This window comes from Centrocercus urophasianus, unplaced genomic scaffold (genome assembly GCF_019232065.1).
Source record: "Centrocercus urophasianus isolate 14NV4802_14NV808 unplaced genomic scaffold, USGS_Curo_1.0 seq_13, whole genome shotgun sequence".
In the NCBI taxonomy this organism is placed as follows: domain Eukaryota; kingdom Metazoa; phylum Chordata; class Aves; order Galliformes; family Phasianidae; genus Centrocercus; species Centrocercus urophasianus.
This window is the reverse complement of record NW_024884475.1, coordinates 23,857,735-23,876,969: the sequence shown is the minus strand read 5'-3', so window position 1 is coordinate 23,876,969 and position 19,235 is coordinate 23,857,735. Positions and strand designations below refer to the sequence as shown.

At 43.8% G+C, this 19,235-nt stretch overlaps 3 protein-coding genes across 7 annotated transcripts in view; 1 reads left to right on the top strand and 2 right to left on the bottom strand.

The window, feature by feature from the left end:
• The window catches only part of FRYL (FRY like transcription coactivator), a 152,719-nt gene extending 139,599 nt beyond the window's left edge, over positions 1-13,120 (top strand). For all 5 annotated transcript variants that reach the window (XM_042812591.1, XM_042812592.1, XM_042812590.1 and 2 more), the window contains 5 exons: positions 1,832-1,930; positions 5,454-5,522; positions 9,187-9,297; positions 10,627-10,823; positions 11,170-13,120. In XM_042812591.1, the coding sequence (XP_042668525.1) occupies positions 1,832-1,930; positions 5,454-5,522; positions 9,187-9,297; positions 10,627-10,823; positions 11,170-11,428 (735 nt within the window). In that variant the 3' untranslated portion in view covers positions 11,429-13,120. The remainder of the gene's footprint in view (positions 1-1,831; positions 1,931-5,453; positions 5,523-9,186; positions 9,298-10,626; positions 10,824-11,169) is intronic.
• Positions 13,121-14,890: 1,770 nt separating this feature from the next.
• ZAR1 (zygote arrest 1) lies at positions 14,891-17,226 on the bottom strand. Its single transcript, XM_042812594.1, has 4 exons — positions 16,456-17,226; positions 16,291-16,383; positions 16,145-16,219; positions 14,891-16,079 (listed from the first exon to the last, which is right to left on the bottom strand). The coding sequence occupies exons 1-4, from the start codon at positions 17,224-17,226 to the stop codon at positions 15,936-15,938; spliced, it is 1,083 nt and encodes a 360-aa protein (XP_042668528.1). The 3' UTR covers positions 14,891-15,935.
• Positions 17,227-17,647: 421 nt separating this feature from the next.
• Positions 17,648-19,200, bottom strand: SLC10A4 (solute carrier family 10 member 4). Its single transcript, XM_042812451.1, has 3 exons — positions 18,821-19,200; positions 18,463-18,673; positions 17,648-18,331 (listed from the first exon to the last, which is right to left on the bottom strand). The coding sequence occupies exons 1-3, from the start codon at positions 19,198-19,200 to the stop codon at positions 17,816-17,818; spliced, it is 1,107 nt and encodes a 368-aa protein (XP_042668385.1). The 3' UTR covers positions 17,648-17,815.
• Between the last annotated feature and the right edge of the window lie 35 nt (positions 19,201-19,235).

Sequence of the window (19,235 nt, the reverse complement as noted above, 5' to 3'; positions counted from 1 at the left end):
TTGGGAGATAGCTGTTAGCTGTACAAAAATTTTCAGTATCACGATAAAGAAAGAGGAGTTATTGCATTTTTGTCTGATTTGGCATTAAAGAGATTTGAATTAAGCTAATAGTGACTTACAAAATATACAGGACCAAAGAGAGGTGATCCTTTGTATGATGTCTCATCAAGCTGTGAAACTCCGTACTTTTCACAATTAGTGTTCATGTTTTCGAAAAGCAACTAAACGTTCATGAAAGAAATACCCCTGAATAGATTTTTCATATGCGAAGCAACACAGTGTAAGAGTGCATTCAACACTCTGCATTTTCTGCAACAAAAAAGCAAATAGATCTCCGTGTACTTGTCCTGTTTTGCCTTTCCTTAAGTGATATCAGATGGGAAACTGAGATGGATTGGACTTTGGCATGACCCAGTATGAGGCTCTCTTCCTGACCTGCTTTTTTCCTTGTTGCTGAGGGGCATCTCTGCTCTTTCGCTCCTGCTTTGGAATATGGGAACAAAAAAAGCATGATATGGACAGTTTCAAGGGAACCATGTATAATGGTTTTTGTTTAACTTACGTCACTTGAAAAGCAGTATAAACTACTCAAAAAACGACATTTATTTTGGATAAGAAGCCACAATAAGAGCTATACCAGTTAGAACAATAGGAGTGTGTAAATATACATAGATTTATGTATCTATGCATTTATATATATAATGCCGTGTGTATAAGAATAGATACATATATAGCAGTGTATGCAAATGTATCAGTGCATCTGTATTCGTGCACGTATACATACGGTGTTGATATACTGGCAAATATTATTGTACAGATAAATTTTCTCATCCCAAATAATTTAATGGAAGTGGACCTACTTGTCAATCAGATTAGTTTTCACTAGGGAAGAATGGCTGCTCTGAAGTAACATTAGCACACAAATCTTTGGCTCTCTGGTGTGTACGCGTGCATGCAAGGTGGACATTTGATTCGAATTTGATTTCAAATCATTCCCACACGTGCCTGAGTAACTGGGATACTCAGTCACTGTCATTCCCTATGCCACACAGTTTTGAGATCACAGCTTTGCACATGCACTTGCAAGATGACGAAGAGGTGCCAGGTAACAGAGATTAGAGATAAGTGCAGCGCTCTTGATGTTTGCAGGGGATGGCTGGTGTGAAGGGCAAAGAATCATGTCAGAGGCATGGTTATTGCAGAAATTGGTAAGAGGAGGTTTCATCTGGAAAAAAGACCTGAGTGCAGATACATCTCCAAGGAAAAATGGTCTGGATCAAAGCTGAAGTAGCAGCCTCTGATGGAAGAAGGTCTTGAAACCCTTTTGAAAAGGGGAAAATGGTAGAAAGTTCTTTAAATATCCAACACTTCCTGCTTTGACAATTCCTGGATGGAACCAGACCAATGCCTTTGTTGGTTGTATAGCTTGTGTATTGAGAAGAGGAAGTAACCCTCACTGGACATTCCTAGGTTGCTACAAGCCTAGTCCAGAAGTACCTTTTATCCAGTTGCAGGGTATTTTATTCATACTAGCTGTGTGTACATGAAATATTACTCTTATTTTTGAGAGATCTAGAAGTCCCTTTGGAGTCTCTCATTCATCTGTTGAGTAGGTACTGCCCTTATTTTGGAATTGAAAGCTTGCTGTCTGAGCTGATCCAGTTCTGTGTTAATTTATTAATTCAGAGGTGTCATGATTCATATGCACATAGCTGTTTTTACTTTGATTGTTTTTTCAAATATGGCCTTGAAATTTCGTGTTACATAATTACTGATATACTGGACTACGTAGATTATGGTTGGATACTACCTGACTCTTTTTATCTTTCAGCTAATGTCTTGTGGCCTGCTGGAAACATTGAAATTCAGTGTTTTAGAACTCCAAGAACATTTGGATACTTATAATGTCAAAAGAGAGGCTGCAGAACAGGTGAGTGTGTTTTGTATGTCAAATCAAATATATGAGGCTTTCTCTGTACAGAGAAATGATCCTTAAGAGAGTTAAACATACATTTGAAGGAATGTATTACTGATGCTAGCAGCCTGTCAGGCAGTGGCTGTGGCCACACAGACAAATTTGAGCGATATGAAACAGAGCTGGAATTCAATCTATGGTATCTTGGCAGAGGACAAGTTTTCCTCTTTCTCTGTTGCACTGAGTTTATTAAGAAATGATGGCCCCTGCATTGCACAATTTGCTGACAGCTGATTTGTTTACTAGAATAGCCATCCACTTTTTAGTGGAAATGAGGTTTCCTCAAAATCAAGGCTGAAGCACACCGCACTGCACTGTAGGTAAACTATTTTTAGGATGAAAACCAGTATTTCTGCAGAAGAGATGCTGAATTTTTTGTCCTGCTGTGTAGCTATTAACAGTTTGTTTGGAAATTAATTCATGAGGTCTAATATAATAAAATACATCTTGTCATTTAGTCTTAATCAGAAACAAAGCACTCATCTAATGACCAGCATTACCTTATTGTTGGTAATGATACTTAATGTCTGACAATCTCCAATGCATAATGCTATCATCAGTACTGTAAGAAAACTGTGTATTTTATTCTTCGTTTTAGAGAGCAAAACTGGGGCACAGAGAGAATAACTGATTCTTCCCGGGGTCAGACAAGAAATTGAAGCAGAGTAGAGGGAGTGCTGGGGTGTGTGGATATGCTTTGAGTAGTAACCATCCAAAAATAGGGGGTTCACTTTGTACGTACTCCTCATTTAGTCCAGTTTGTCATAGCAATAAGATACAGTGTTGTTTGGTTTATAAAATTGTATCCCTTTCAAATGGCAAGAACTTGCTTAACTTTTTTTCAACTAGTTTCTCTGTGACTTGTCATACAGATATGAATCCGTGCTGGATATTATCAGCTTGTTTGCCTTATTATTTTACTTTGGATATTTGTTTGGTGGTCTCTTTTTGTTACATCGTAGTAAAAGGGTGTTGGTTTTTTTTCCTGCTGTGAAGCTGTCAGAAGGGTGTCTAGTAACATTTCTGTGGTCAGCCTGTCTTCTGCCACAGCATTTGTGAATGACTGGAGCAGGAAAAAGGTTTCTCTGGATCAATGGAACTGTGAAATAACTGAGAGCATCTTGACAGCTTTTATTTTTCTTTAATAATTCATAAAGAAAATTAAGAGGTACCAAGGAAGATTTATTTCTTCTGGTCTCAGTTCTCCATTTTTGTATTGCACACTATAAGCAAACTTAAGAATCTAATTTAGAATAAATTTCATTTGTTTCCTCTATGCTACTGAACAGAATATAGGGAATGGCAGAAATAAACTTCTTGAAGTCAAATATTTTTTTCTGTTATTGCAAGCAATACTTACATGTATCCTCTGCAGTCTGAAAGTAAAATACATAATGAGCATGTTGCAGATTCTCACTTTTTTTCTCAGAAACGTGCAGAAAATGATCAAACTGAGTTAATTAGGATATTGTCTAATCAAGTAAATACAAATTAACGAATACTTCAATAAATACAATTCACTTCTAGTATCCTCTAGAATTAACCACCGGAAAAATCTGTACATTATCCTCAATGAAAAATTGTTACTTAGAATCTACCCAAATAAACAGATGCTGTTTGTTGCTATCAATGCTATGTACAGCATTAGCATTCCCATTCATGTGAATCCAATTCAAAACAGGGTTGCAGTTGCTTGAAACTCTGCACTGAAATAAGGCAGAAGAAAGGTATCTGTACTGTAGGATTTTTGGGGGATGTCTGTTTTAGGGTCATCTGGCAAACCAACCTATACTGTGACCAAGGGCAGTCACAAACTTCCCTGTCTTACATTTTTCACCCACATCTTTGTAGGAGATACCTAGGGAAGAGCAAATTGTTGTAAGGTAAACATATGAGTATTTTATTACAGAACCTGTTGCTGTTCTCAAAGAGAAAGTTTAGGCCTTTCTGCAGACTTGAACATACATTCTTTGCAAAAATTGTAATTAATTAAGTTTGTCAATCTTTTGGAGTTACTATTCTGTTCTCTTGCAAGGATGCTGTTTGTGACTTCCCTTATATATTAGGGACTGAGATACTGAAATCAGGCACATGTGATATAAAATATAATGTTAAATGTATTCTATAAAATTCTAGGCATGCCCTTTATTCAAACTGGTTTAAGATTTAAAGAAATTCTTAAAGGAAAGCGTGTGAAAACAACTGCTGGCTTCCAGTTTTTGTTGGTGTTCATTTCAGTGCAAACCTATTCCATTATTACCGATGAATGCTGTCAGATAAGAAGAAAAATTAGATTTGCTGTGTATGTCGGTATCCATGTCACTAATTGAAGCTGACACCACAGTGTTTAGAGAATTCCATTTCTCCTCTTGATAAGCACACAGGCCTGGTTAATTCACTAAGTAACCTTTATTAAATTGAGCAGATGGGAAATCACATTTTTCTTCTTCTTGCATCAGACAAAGGTTAGGAAAAGGTTACAGAGACTTCCTGTGAGACTTATGATATAAAGCGGTCGGTATGCTGTATTTATTCCTCCATGGATGTACAGAACCTGTTCTTCATTTCTGAAGATAATCTGCACTCTGCATCTCAACATGACGTGTTGCTATTTCAGTAATACCCAAATTACCTCATGCTTGCTGCTGATTTCACTGTACCGAGGAATATGCTGAGCATTCCATAGATGAGATCACCAGGTCACATTATCCAAAAAGAGTGTATTTGATTCCACAAATGCTTGATATTAATACTTTAAAACTTCCTTGCTTTTTTAAGGGTTAGAAAAAGAGATTACCCACTGAAAATAATAAATTTGTTATGCACTACAGGAACTGGAGTTAAATACAGTGCTGTATTATGGAAGAGGGTGGAATCTGTGTTTGCATGGTATAATGTGAGCATGCTTCATCTCTCTGGCTTGTACGAACCAGAGGTGATACTGAATTCCTACTGAAGATTTTGGATTTTTTTGTTTCTCCCAGTAAATCTGCACATACATCTTGTTACACAGGAGCAACTGCTGTTGCTGAAGTAAAACAGACTTGCCCTTCTTCTATAATTTGCATGATTGGTAGATTTAAAGTGCTGAGAAATCATGTTGGTGTGCAGAAAGTGAAGAGAAAAAATGAACTCATTTAATGAATGTCATTTTTCTTCCCCCGCCCCTTACGTCTCCCTGTAACAATACCCAAGTTCAGTCATGTTAGTATTTGGACTGAAGTGTGCTATCTCCATCTAGGAGAATGAAGCTACATTAAATCTGCAACAAAAAGGATGCAATAAAAACTGCAAAGCTATACTTCATGGCAGAAATCAGTAGTGAAAACAACACTGATAAAAACTGATTTCATATCACGATTTCTTACATAGTCTAAAAATGTAAAAGATGTACTGAGATGTCTTAAGCAGTTTTACTGCAGTTTTCAGTTTGCTGTACTTCAAATAATGTTTAATCTTGTTTGTATTTATTTTTCAGTGGCTAGCTGACTGCAAAAGAACATTTGGTACTGATGATGGCATTCATGGCACTAACACAGATGCCCAGGTAGGTACATCTCATTTGTAAGTCTCTGGATATGAGATTTAAAAGCAGATCTGTTGGACAAAAACTCCAATATTTGCAAGAGAGATTAAAAACATATGAAAAGCTTTTCATTTCAGTTATCATGCAATCTTCTGGAAACTCAGTTTCTTATGAAGCAGTGGTCTAATAAAATGGGCTTTTTTTTTAATAAAAGCTGGCAACCAGTCCTGGGTTCTAGGCTTAATAACACTGAGTAGATAAGCAGACTAGATACCATCTTTGTACCAGTAAGTCGACTTTTGTGCAGCTTTCTTCTTTTCTAGAAGAAGAAAGATCAGCATTCTGCTTGTATGCTCAGATAAACTGTCTGGCCAAAAATCTCAACTGAATTTAATATAATTAATGTTATATAAATATGTATGACCTTTTCAGAGCCACCATTTGGGTGGGATGGAACAATATAATACAATGGCAAAAATGTAATGAAACTCTTTTGTCAAACTATCATCTAATAACAACAGGTGAAGTAACCTATTAAGATCAGTTTGATATTCTGTATGTACTTGCATGACGGTGTTTTTGTTTAATATTACTAATTGCTAAAGCGAGTGAGAGCTTTTTCCAAAGTGGACTGGGACTGCAGTTCAGTTGGAACTCTTATTTCCTTGATATACTTGGTAATGTTTCTGCTGCTGAAAATGTGTTTAGCAACAGAAATTTCCACTGTGTGCGTGAACTGCTTCTTCCTTAGTTTACATTTAGTCTCATATATACTTTATATAAAATTTGTTTAAATCCAGTCACAAAATGTGTATGAATTTTTTAGAGTACAGAAATGTGTTTGTATTACCACACTGAGGTTGAGTATTTTAAAGACATTTAACGTGGTTAAAGCAAAATATAATTATTCACACACTCGCTACCACTTGAGAGGCTTTTTGCTTTACCTACAAGCACAACATCTGGTATATTTCACACGTGGTTCACATCTTCATGTAGTGACTGGCACTATGTAACAACACAGTACTACAGCATACTAAATGCTCTGTGTATTGATTTAAAAAGCAGTGTCTGTGTATTTCAGTCCATTTTTGGAATGTTGCTTTATGTACACTAAGAAACTGTTTGGACACTACCATGAAGGTAAATATTACTATTCCCATTATACAGCTAGACAAACTAAGAAATGTTGGGAAAGCAGCACACAGACTTTCGTTTAACTTGTATGGAGAGAATGCATCAGTCAGAGCAAGGCAGTTTTATTTGTTCTTTTCCAGTTCAGCTGTGTTTGAAGACAATCTCAGAACAGGAGCCGTGCAGCCAGTTCTTAATGATTGTTTGAGGAGACCTGCTCTGGTTGTTGTTTCAGTTCTGGCTTACAAAGCAGGCTGGAAGCTTTTTGTGTGTATGTGTATTCCTTGCACTGCAGGCTCCGTTAAAATCATTTTAAGGTGTAGTATCCGTTGAGGATGATGAATCTTGTTATTTTGCTTCATAAACATACACAGTTTACATAAGTTACATAATTACTCACTGAAGCTTATAGTGGCTTGATGGAATGGAGATATAGAAGATCATTTTTCTAAAAGTGAGTGGAGTGTAAACTGCTAACTCTATCCAGTCAACTGGTTAATGCTAAAAAGACCTAAGTACTGTCCTGTGCAGAGACACAAGGCTGCAGGGCTGCTTCCATTTCTTATCAATTTTAAGCACTGTGATCAATACAGCTATGGAATAATGAGAAAATCAAGATGGTCTTGCCAAGCAGACAAGAACACAAGGACTTAATGACTGATTCTTAAATAAGCTGACTCTGCCATTTCTCAAAATCTGAATCTGTGTTCCATTGGAATAATTCTTCTCAAAGTGGGCAGTTCAAGATGTTCGGTGCATTGGAAGCTTTTGCTTATATAATTGTGCTATGTGTATAGCAGCACCAAGTGCACTACAAAACCTCACAATGTTTACAGTCCATTAGCATGCGGTGCATAACTTATTACACACCTGGTAATTAGCTGTGTGCTTAGTAACTCTTCACTGCTCCTGCCTGTTAGAATCAGATGCTGGCTCCATCTTCATCCATGTGTCCTTTGAACATGGCTTAATTGTCATCAGCACAGTGCTTTACAAAGCACAGAAGTTTCTTATTTTGTCTAAGGAATGTATTTGTTGTTTTTTTTTCTCTCTTTCAAACACTGTTGGGAGGGAAAAAAAAAAAGCAACTGAATCACAAAACTGTCACAGTGAGGTGTTGAGAACCTGAGGACTGAGTTTAGCAGAAAGAATTTCCTAACACAAATTCTTAAAAAGTTCAGAATCCACATGCACCTCAAATTTTAAAAAGAATTACCTGTGCTTCAGCAGAAAAGTAAGAAGCATTGTACAGGTTATACAGATGTTCAGACCTGCTTTTGAATTTCTAATTTTGCATACCTTAAAGATCATACAATATGTAAAGACCAGGCAGGGTTGTAAGGTGAAATGTGTTACTCATGTACTCATGTTTGTCCAATAAAGTCACTGATTATATTGATAATTACAACAGCAAGTGCGTAGCAATTCATCTTCAATCTGTGAATTTTTTTTTTTCCATTCAGAGTATATTTGGAGCATGTTACTTGTGTTTCATTCTCCATTTTACCTGGGACGTCTTTTACCCTAATTCAAATGATTTCCTGCACTAATTCTTGATCTTTTTTCTTTCTTTGTATTTTTGTGACCTGCTCATCTTCTTGCTTAGCAAATGGAAATTCTAGCAGTAAGTGATGGTTCTTGATTTATCGAATATTTAACCATGCCAGTCAACGAGCTGGTCTCCATTTGTCTCATCCATTTGTGACATAGTGGTGTCCTGTCATAGACTATTACAAAAATGCTGTGTGCTTCATTTCTGCATCATCTAACCCAGTGAACTGTTGGTTCTCTGTAGATAACAGAATCCTGTAGTAAGTAGAACCTTATAGAAGATTATTCCATTAGAATTAGCTCTTATGTCTTTATGTAAAGCAGTATTAGCACTGTCTGCACCTCAAACAGTTTCAGAAGCATAAAAATTGAAACAAGACAGTGCACAAGTTAATGCTGCTGTTTAATTTCTTTAAGATTATGTCACGTGGTATTATCTAAAATGGAAACAGAGCTACCTTTCACAAAGGAAACATTATTCTTACATTCAAGAATGGAATTATTTTCCTCTTATTCAATCAGGCAGTTATGAGCTAAAGACCAGGTTATATACTATGTTTACATATTCATATTAGTGGTTATGAAAGATGGTGTACTTAGCAATCACAACAGTATTTTTTTTTTGTATTAGTTCTTGAACTCAAAGCAGTATTAATATCAAGTAAACAATCTATGATATTCTGTCTGGGAATGTGACATTTTAAAATGCATTTTGAATCCCTTTGTTTCCTACCATTTGGAAATGTAACTTCTTATTAAAATTTGAACTCTTAACCTGTGTGAGAGTCTACCTATAAATATAGAACTGAATGAAGCTTTCATTTGCTTTTCATTAGCTTCTTGCTGCACTAGCTTGCAAATCTTTTTGGCATTTTCATAACAGTAACCAAATAACTACTTTTACTTTTTGCACATTCTGTACTGAAGCTGTCATGTTTCTTGTATTGGATAGTAGATGTTCAGCACTTTGTGAATCTGATGACGTTGTTTACATTTGTAGGAACTGGAGTTATGTCGGAGGCTGTACAAATTGCATTTCCAGTTGTTGCTTCTGTTCCAAGCCTACTGCAAACTTATCAGCCAAGTAAACACAATCAAAAAAGAAGCAGAGGTAATGAAAATCATGCCATTTAGCTACTTGCTGTTGACATTTTAAAGCCAAATCACTTTGAATACATTTTGGTAACGTGTTTTTCAGCAGGACATCTTTTTAAAAACTGCAGGAGGGTACCCTGCTACTCTATAGCTAATTACTGAAAGATCTAAGTAGAACTTGCAGGAATTTTCTGAGATGTGCAATAATCAGCATTGATTTTTGTACAACTTGAAAGCTCTTACACAGGAGGGCAGGGAGTCCAGCAATGAGGACTTGAAATATTTCAGTAGCACTCTTGGCGTTTGCTAATCAAGCTACAACAAATTCAACCAGCAGAGTTCTGTGATGAAGCCCCTTTCCATCACCCCAGTGCTTCCTGTTAGGAACACAGTGACTCACTACCAGTCAATCACTGAACTGCATCATGCCACCTGCCATTCAGTTTCACTGCAACCCTAGTCCCAACCTGTGTGTAGTTAGTAATGCATGCTGGGTGTCTTGTGGCTGATCTTGAGGTGTACTAACTTTAGAAGCAAAATGCGTCATTCAGCTGTGCACACGTGGATCTTAATCGAGTTTATCTGAATGAGTTACACTGTTAATAATGTTAATAATCTTCTCAACGTTCTCCCACGGGACTGTAATGCAACAGAGGAAGCATTTTAAAAGAAAAAAGTATTGCTTGATGTAGTGGAGAGGAAAACAAAGAAGAGGAGTGGAAGCCTTTGGTTTAGGAAAAAAATGATGCATGTTACTTAGATCCCCAGATTTTTGTTGGGGCTGCAAATGAGTGAGTTTGTTTTGTATGAAGAACGTCACGGAAGGTCAGCCTCACACCAGCCTGAATTCTGAAGTCAGTTGCAGAATCCTGTTTTGAGCATGCTTTTGTCTTTCATTTATATGCTGGAGCTAAAGCAAAAGATTATTATATACATTATCTGAATTAGTTATTCTGCTGGGCTGTGAGTTCTTACAGATTTTTTCTTTGTGTTGAGGTTGTCATTGTAACAACATAACTTCTGTTGTACTTTCCAAAGCGTTTAATGCTTCATATCAACTTAATCGTTCTTAAGTGATGTGAGAAGAAAAAGGTACTTTTTGGAACAAATTTTAAAGAACTGACAAAGATGGAAATTTCATCGGGGAAAGCTGAAACACCTGATATACTTGGGCCATTAAGCTGGCTGTATGTATGAGGAACTGAAGCAAATAGTTGGATTACTTTTTCTGTATCTTATTTAGGATTGTACCAAGGAGGAAAAATGTGTGTGTCTGACCAGCTGAAGCTTAATTTAGCTAAAGATATATTTAAACTAGAAAAGCTTACTTTTGTATTTCTTTTAGGTCATAAACATGTCTGAGGAACTTGCTCTTTTGGAGAGCTGTCTGAAAGAGGCTGAGGCTGCATCTGACAGTGGTATCGAAGAAATTGAAATTGCAGAAGCTTCCCAAGCTAGCACAGAAACAGCGATTCACTCCCTCATTGAAGCCCTGAGAAGCAAGGAGTTTGTGTCAGCTGTAGCACAGGTCAAGGCTTTCAGGTGTGTGCATAAGGATTATGCTTTCAGGCCAGAATTTGCTAATGGGCTGTTTTAAAGACAGGGACAGGCACTATTCCAATTTTTTCAGGTATTGCTAGATACTCTCACTGCAAAAGACAAGCACAGGTGATTAATTATTGCATGTTCATTGGCATTTTTTGATTTAAAAAAAGGCAATTGTAGGAATAGTTGTTCTTCAGAATTTGGCTTTGTGAAAAATCACACTGTTCACTATAAGGACTACAGAAAAAACATTCCTCTTGCATCTCCACATCTTCTGTTCAGATCCCCGTTTTAAGAATACTTAATTACTTTTTTAACGTCTAAATACAAATTGTGTCCACAGATCCATTTGGCCCCACGACATCTTTGGCAGTTCAGAAGATGACCCCATCCAAACACTGCTGCACATATATTTCCGTCATCAGACACTTGGTCAGACTGGGAGCTTTGCAGTAGTGGGCTCCAACCAGGATATGTCTGAGGCCAGCTCAAAGCTGATGGAACTTAATCTAGAAATTCGGGAGTCTCTACGCATGGTGCAATCCTATCACCTTCTAGGGAAAATCAAACCAGGAGTCAGTCTTGTGAGCACTGGATTCTGAACAGCTGTCATTTAGAAGAGAACTGATACTGAAGATGCTTCTGACTATTACTGAGCACCTTTCATTTAAAACAAAAGCAAAGAACACAGAAAAGAAACTGCAGCAATCCTGACAAATGACCCACTTTCATCACAGCTGGAATTTAGTTCTTCAGAAGTAAAGAATCTGAAAATGGAAGTTAACATCTTACTTAACTGCTCTTTCTACACAGTAGCTGTGTGGCAGTAGTATTTTTTTTAATTAAATGTATGTATAAAACCTACATGAAAGGAAAAGGGCTTAAATGTAATGCATACATATGCATTATTTTCTGTTGTAACAGAACTATAGATGGTGTTTGCAGTAACAGCCTCTAAATGTTGAATCAATACTGCAGGTGGGATGAGGCTAAAATCAAGGCTGGTTTATTTTGGCTGAAGACCTGCAATGCTCCCTGGCTTTCCAGCAGCAGTAGATATAATCATCAACTGATACCTAATGAGACACTTTGCAGCATCATGGAGAGTGTGCGGTCGAATACGAGCAGGAGGGCTTCTGACTGCAAAAACCATTGACTTCTCAGTGTTTTATTTTGTTGTCTGTAACGAGGAAACAATGTGTGTGAGTTGGTATGTATGGCTATGTGACAGTTGTTTTTTGGAGGTATGGATGATTGTTAAATGAGGTCTCAGAGCATGCTTGTGAGAGCTGCAAGATTATTTTTGAAGAAATTTTATTTTATTAGATCTAATCCTCATAGCGTGTAAATGTTAGGACATTTAATAATATTTTAAACTGGGATTTCCCAGTGTTTCTAAAAGAAATAATATATCTGTTAACTTTATTGGAATGCTGCTCAGTTCTCTGATCAGTGCTTATGTTACAAATATTGATAACAACTAACCAAAAAGTAGCTGCCTGCAGAGACTTTAAAATGTATATTAAAGATATATGCTGCCCATCAGCAATTCTCATTAGAAGTTAACTTATTTTATTCTGTAAATATTCTAGAAACTGTATAGTGCAAAACCAGTATTTTTCTTGTAAATTTGTGCAATGCACTGTTAAGACATTAGTGTATAAAGCTGAGGGGAAGGGGAGTACTCACTATGGGTAGTCACCTACATGACTTGCAGTCTGAGTAGCCTGCAGGCTTCAAACAGAAAGTCTGAATGCACATACATGGCTCAAGTTAAGCCTAAGGAATTGGGACTATACAGACAAAAGGATTGCCTCCCAAACCACGCAAACTGGCAATATTCTTCTAGTTCAGTGTCAAGGTCTGTAGCATAAAACAAACTGGATTCTGTTGAAACCAACAGCGTTTTGTAAAAAAATAAAAATAAAAAAATAAAAAAAATGAAAAAGAAGAAGAAAAAAAAAGAATGTAGTCCCACGATTCCTGTGATTTGAAAGGAACACCCAGTATTTTTATATACATCTCTTACCCACTGTGATTTTTTTTAATGGGCTCTAATTCCAGAGTTTAGAATGTAGAACTGAAATTCTTAGCTCTGCCTTTCTGGGGGAACTGAACCCCACTAGAAATGTAATTAATTGTACTGAAGCGCATTAACTGAAGGCACTGTGCACACTGTTGGGCTGCTGACAGTAGTTACATTATCCTAACAAGCTCTGTAACCGGTCAAGGCACATCCATAATCACTGTATTTTTTTCCTGACCCTGATAAAATGGAATTATTTTGATGGTTTTGTGGTACTGTAGCTGGTGTTCTTAATTATTTAATAAGTATTTACAGGGGGATAAGTAGTTACATTTAGTGGCGCATTACACTTTTATTTACATCATCTTTTACCAGGTTTTTTTTTTTTTGTAAAAATAAAAAGACATTGTATCTGTCATCTCGTGTACAAGCCAGAAGTTCATATATTTTTAGGAGCATTTAAGTACTTAAGCTAAATGCTGACTACAGAAGAATGGGAATTCCTGTTTTTTTTTTTTCCTCGTATCTGGTCCACACATTTTCCCAGGCATCTTCTGATAACGTGAACAGAATTTGTAAGATCCTCAAAATTACATTTCTGCATACCTGCCCTATGGAGCATAAATCATAGTACTTCAATGACTGGGTATTTCTCCTTAGTGCACGCTTCCTCTTTCACTGTGGGTTAAGAACCACCTCCAGACCTCCGCTGTGCCACCTGTTCTGTCTTACAAAGCCCCATCCTTCACTTCTGGCTGCTCACAGCCCCTTCTCCAAGAGGCCATCAGGCCATGCCAAGTGCTGCTCTTTTTGCTGATTGCCACTTCCCAAATGACTCATTCTCACCCGGTGCCAGCAGCATGCTAAACACAGCTGTACTGAAGGCTGTCTGAAACCTGGCACATCTGACATCTTTAAGATGCTCTGAGTGCAGTATTACCAGAGCTAACATCTGCAAAAAGCACCTTTTCATGGAAAAGCTGTGCAGCGCACACTCCAGATATCTTTGAAGAGCTGACAAGTCTGCTCCTTTCTGCTCTGCATAACCACACAGGTCACCATCAGCTTCCCTTCTTTCTGCTGAATTGAGGAACTAGGGCCCACAACACAGCATGTGCTGTCAAAGACATGACAGAGAGTAAAGTGGGAAAGAATGCAGAACTGTACATCAAGCAATAAAAGCAGTGAATATATTTTTGTTGGAGGAATGACACTCACAGCTACTGCTGCACTAGGAGCCAGCACAGCACAAAGGAAAGCTTGTTTAACACCATTAACAGCACTGCCTGCTGCACTCCCCTTCCTCCACACCCCAGGACCTTGCAGCAGCAGGTAGAGCCAGCCTGTCCCTCTTTCACAACTGAAGGAGCTTTCCTGAAGATCAGCTGGGCTCTCAGCACTAGCTGTGTGCCTTCCAAGGCAGCACAGTTCCCACCTGTATTGCATTTCTGCTCTGGCTATTGCTGGTAACTCCACAGCAAGTATCCCTCAAAGCCATGCTTGTGAGGACAGCTGCGTACATAGGAAGAGCTGAACTGCTATTTCTGTCAGCTGCCTTGATATGGCACAGAACTTGTGATGCTGTAGGGAATAAAAAAAAAAAAAAATAAAAAAAAAAAATAAAAAATCAGTAGCACTCTGCCTATTCCTAGAACACATCATGCTGATACAGTAATTAGTGAAGCATGCATAAGTGAAGTTACTGAGCAATTAATTGCTGGCGATATATTGTACTCTTACCGCAAAAGATTTAAGTTACAAAACTACAAAGAGTTACTGCAGTAAGTTCAAGGGACACACTTAATGCAGGAACTGACAGCAGGATGAATTACATCTGTTCTAGAGGAGCTGTAGCATTAACACTGCCCCCCCAGCAGGCATTCTCTACTGGCAAGCACAGCAGTTGCCTCCTCACCATACCATAGCCTCTACGAGAGCAGCACAGACACAGACTGCTCCCCTTCAGTCACTCCCGATGGAGTAAAATCAGTTCTTCTCTAGAGAAAGACACCTTAGAAGAGTTCTCCACAAGACTCAGTCCAGTGTAGTGCTTAATTTCAAAGGTAACAGCTTTATTCGCATTCTCAGGAAAGTACATTTCTCCATTGTTTACTCAACTCCTTAGCTATGAGGTAGAATGTAGTGGGACACAGGTTTCCCTGAGTTGTCTGTGCAGGTGGCACTGCTGTAGTGTGCTGACATGCATAACACCACTGAAACATGCTCATCCCCATGGTGACCTCACCCTAGCAGCAGAAATACTCCGGGTGCATCACCTCTGGCTGCAAACCCTATCCCAGATGGGCAGTGATCTGCTCCTTCCCTGACAGGAGGCAGACGACCCCAAGCACACACCACCACATGTGCAGCTCTTTGTGCAGCACCTGCAGGTTCAGAGGAAGCTGGGCAGATGCAGGTCACCTAGAGCCTTTCAAGTGCCACTTTTCCCAATAACCCAAAGTTTCTGTTCACCTGATGCACGTAACATCAAAAACTCCCTTGCCATCAGCCAGTGATAGCTGCTTCTGAAGACAAATGAACACCACCCCAAGCAGCATGTGGTCCCAGCTTATAACACCAGCTCAGCCAAGCCCGGGCAGCCATATGGGCAGCAGCCTGACTTCTACAGTCATTCCCAGCCTCTTCCAGAGAGGAACAGCAGGGCAGGAGCCCTGCAGCACCAATGTGCACAGTGACTGAATACCGCCATGGCCCCCTTCGCGATGTGCTCCACCACCCACGGTGGATGTCAGCCTGATGCACAAGTGGTTGAGCTTCCCATGCAGGATGAGTAACCAGCGTTCTTTCCTGTCTGAGATTCCACACAGCCTTGAGCTGGCTGCAGCCCAGGCTGTCACTAATTCGCAAACCAGTATTTGTGGGCTCTTCCCTTACACAATTACCAAAATCTCAACGCACACCCCCAAACCGGGCACAGCCCCACCTGACCAGCAGAGGCTTCACCAAATCTTTACTCGCAGCTTTCCCAGCCACCCTCAACCCAACCAACAACAACGGAAAACAACCTGCCGAGCCTGCAGTTCCCCTGGAAGAGCCCTAAACAAACAAAATCCCCCTCCTCCTCAGATAATGTATTTGAAGCTGAAGGTGCTGTCGCAGGAGAGGCGCTTCCCCTTGCACCTCCCGCACAGGTCCTGGCGGTGCGGCCTCTTGGGGTCCACGTGGCGCAGCTTCACGGGGCAGGTGCAGCGCGTCTGCTTGCAGCTCTGCGGAGAGGCGGCGTCAGCGGGGGAGCGGGGAGCGGCCCGGGGGTGCAGGGAACGGAGGTTACCTGGCAGGTGATGTCCTCCACGCGGTACGGGTTGTAAGACTTCTGGCAGGTGCGGCAGAACTGACGGAAATACACCTGCGGGGCGCGGGGCGGTCAGCGTGCGCGGGACGGGGGGCCGGCGAGGGGCCGGGCGGGACGGGACGTACCTTGTTGGTGCCCTGCACGCACCAGACGTAGGCGCTCTCCCAGCGGATGTTGCAGTCCTTGCAGTGGTAGTAGCCGTACTTCTGCTCCAGGAACTGACGGAGACGGCCGTTACCGAGGGCGACGCGCGGCGCGGCCCGGCCCCCGCCCCAAGCCCCGCTCCTCACCTGGAACCGCAGACGGGCCTTGCCCGGGGCCGCCTCCTGCTTCTGGGGCGCGGCGGGCGGCTCCTCCCGCGGCTCTGCCCCCTCCCGATCCCCGTCCGGCGCCGCGGCCCCGCGCTGCTCCAGCGGAGCGGCCTCGCGCTCGGGCGGTTTCTCCCAGCTAGCTCGCACCGCCTCCGCCTCGCGCCGCTCCTCCTCGACGGCTGCCGGGGCCGGCGGCGCCTCGGGCTCCCGGGACGCCTCAGGCTCCCGCGACGCCTCAGGCTCCCGCGGCGGCGGCTCTGGCTCCTCGGGGAAGGCGGTGAGGCGACGGGACGCCACGGGCGAGTACACGGCGACGGTGCGCGGGAAGCGCACGGCTCGGGTTCCGGTGGTGACCGGGCTGCCCTGCTCCTGCTCCGGCTGCGGGGCCGCCTCGCGGGGTCGCGACGGGGCGAGGCCGGGCCGGCGCCTCAGCAGCGTGCGGGGCCCGAGGGAGCACTGCACCGAGGCGTCCTGCCGCGGGTTGACCTGCACGCCCACCTCCTTGGTGTTGGCCTTGCGGAGCCGCGGGGTCAGGTTGGGGTTCACCTGCGACAGGATGGCCTTCAGCTGCGCACGCTGGTAGTTGTCGAAGTACTCGGCCGCGGCCGCCGCCGCCTCTCCGTAGCCCGCCAAGTAGCCGCCCCGCGGCCGCCAGCCGCCCGACCCGCCTTTGCCCTTGGGCGGTGGGTAGCGGTACGAGTAGGGCGGGTAGGCGGCGTACAGGTAGCTCTCCATCGCGTCCTCCGCCATGGCGCCTCGACAGCCGGCCGGGGGCGGCCTTAAATACCCCCGGGGCGGGGCCCGGCTCCCCACGCCCCGGCGGCGCCCGCCTGAAGCCCGGCCTGGGGCCTCGGGCCGCCCGCGGGGCTCGGTGAGCTGAGGGGAGCGGTGCTCGTGCTGCCTGCACGTGACGAATGGGCCGCAACGCGGGTTTGGTTTGGGCTCGGCCGCGTAGTTGCGGCGAGCGCGGACAGCACGGTGTTTTACGACGGGAGCGTGGAGACACGTGCAAGGTGACAGCCTCTCGGCCCCTCGGAATGCGCTCCTTCTTCCACGCTCGCACGGACGGGAGCCTCATTGCACGGAGAAGAGCCGTCACTGAGTTGTGCGGCAGTGATACTTTCTCCTCTTTTATTATTATTATTATTCTTTTTATTTATATGTACTTTTGAGGAAATACACCAGTGATGGCAATAAACATACGTCACTTTGTACGACGGGAGCAGCTGGAACAACAACAGAGTCCGAGTGAGTGCACCCAGCACAAGCATGGCTTCATGACAAGCATGCCGTCGCCTCAACAACAGCACATGGCCCCGGCTGTCACCCCAGCATCTGCCTACAGCGCTGTCTGTGCCGGCTCTGTTGGAGCAGCACCGAGCTCCTCAGTGGTCACCGTGCCATAGGAGGTATCGGGCACCTCCTCCTCCTTCAGCTTCCTGTAGGAGATGTCTGTGTCCTCCTCCTCGCCCAGCATCTCCTGCTTGGGGCCGTCTCTGCCATACACCTTGTAGGCCAGCACAAAGAGCCCCGCTTCTGCTGCCTGGAAGAGCGCATAGAGCAGGGGGAACATGTACATGCCACCCACCAGCTGCGGGGGGAAGGTGAGCTTGAGGATGGCGGTGCAGAGCTGAACGTTCTGGCAGCCAGTCTCCAGAGACACCGTTCTTCGGCAGTGCGGGGGCATTCTGAAGAGAGTGGCCAAACCATAACCCAGGGCGTACCCCGTCAGCGGCATCAGTACGGCGATGGCATAGACAGAGGCAGGGATGTGCGCCAGCAGGTCGGGCCCCAGCATGGTGCCAGTCAGAATGAAGAGGATCACCAGGGTCACTAAGAGGGACCACAGCGAGACCTGGCCACAGACAGCGAGAAAGAGCACAAGGCTGTGAGTTTAACAGCACGAGAACCCCCTCTGCTCTCACTTTGTGCATTCAGAACCTCTGCACTGCACCGCTACTCCGGTGCCCGCTGCCGTGCCCTTACCTTGACCAGGAGGTCGGCAGCGCGGGGATACCGGTAGCGGATGAGCACCCCCAGGCCGATGGGCAGCAGCGTGCTGCCCAGCGTCAGGCTGACGGCTCCCAGGGGCAGCAGCCGCACCAGCGCCGTGTGGATCCAGGGCCGGCTATACAGCCACAGGCACAGCGGCATCAGGAGCAGAGCCAGCAGCGTGGAGGAGGCGGTCATGATGATGCTGCGGGGGAGCGAAAGGTACAGTGAATCGTATCGGGACAGGAGCTGCCTAAACACACCCCCCTCTCCCGTCCTCCCCGGCCCGTGGTAGGATCGGGGTCCCGGGGCCGAGCCTCACGCTGTTCCCGTCCCGTCGCCCGGTGCCTACCTGAGGGTCATGTCGCCGTCGACGAGCACCGACATGAGATTGGAGAGGTTCCCCCCGGGGCAGCAGCCGCACAGCAGCACCGCCACTGCCGCCACCTCGTCCAGCGCGAAGATGAGGGCGAGAAGGAAGGCGACCAGCGGCATGGCTACGAACTGCCCCAGCAGCGCCAGCAGCACCCCCACGGGGCGCCGCAGCTGCCTCCCCAGCTGCCCCAGCTCCACGGCGCAGCCCAGCCCCAGCATGGTCACGCACAGCGCCAGCCCCACCAGCACGCTCAGCCCCTGGCTCAGCGGCCGCTCCCCCGGAGCCTCGGAGGCTCCCGGCGCCGCTCCGCCGTCGGGGCCGCCGCCCGCCGCCGGCGGCTGCTCCGAGCCGGCCATGGGCGCACCGCGGGGCCGCGGGACCCTCGGGGGTG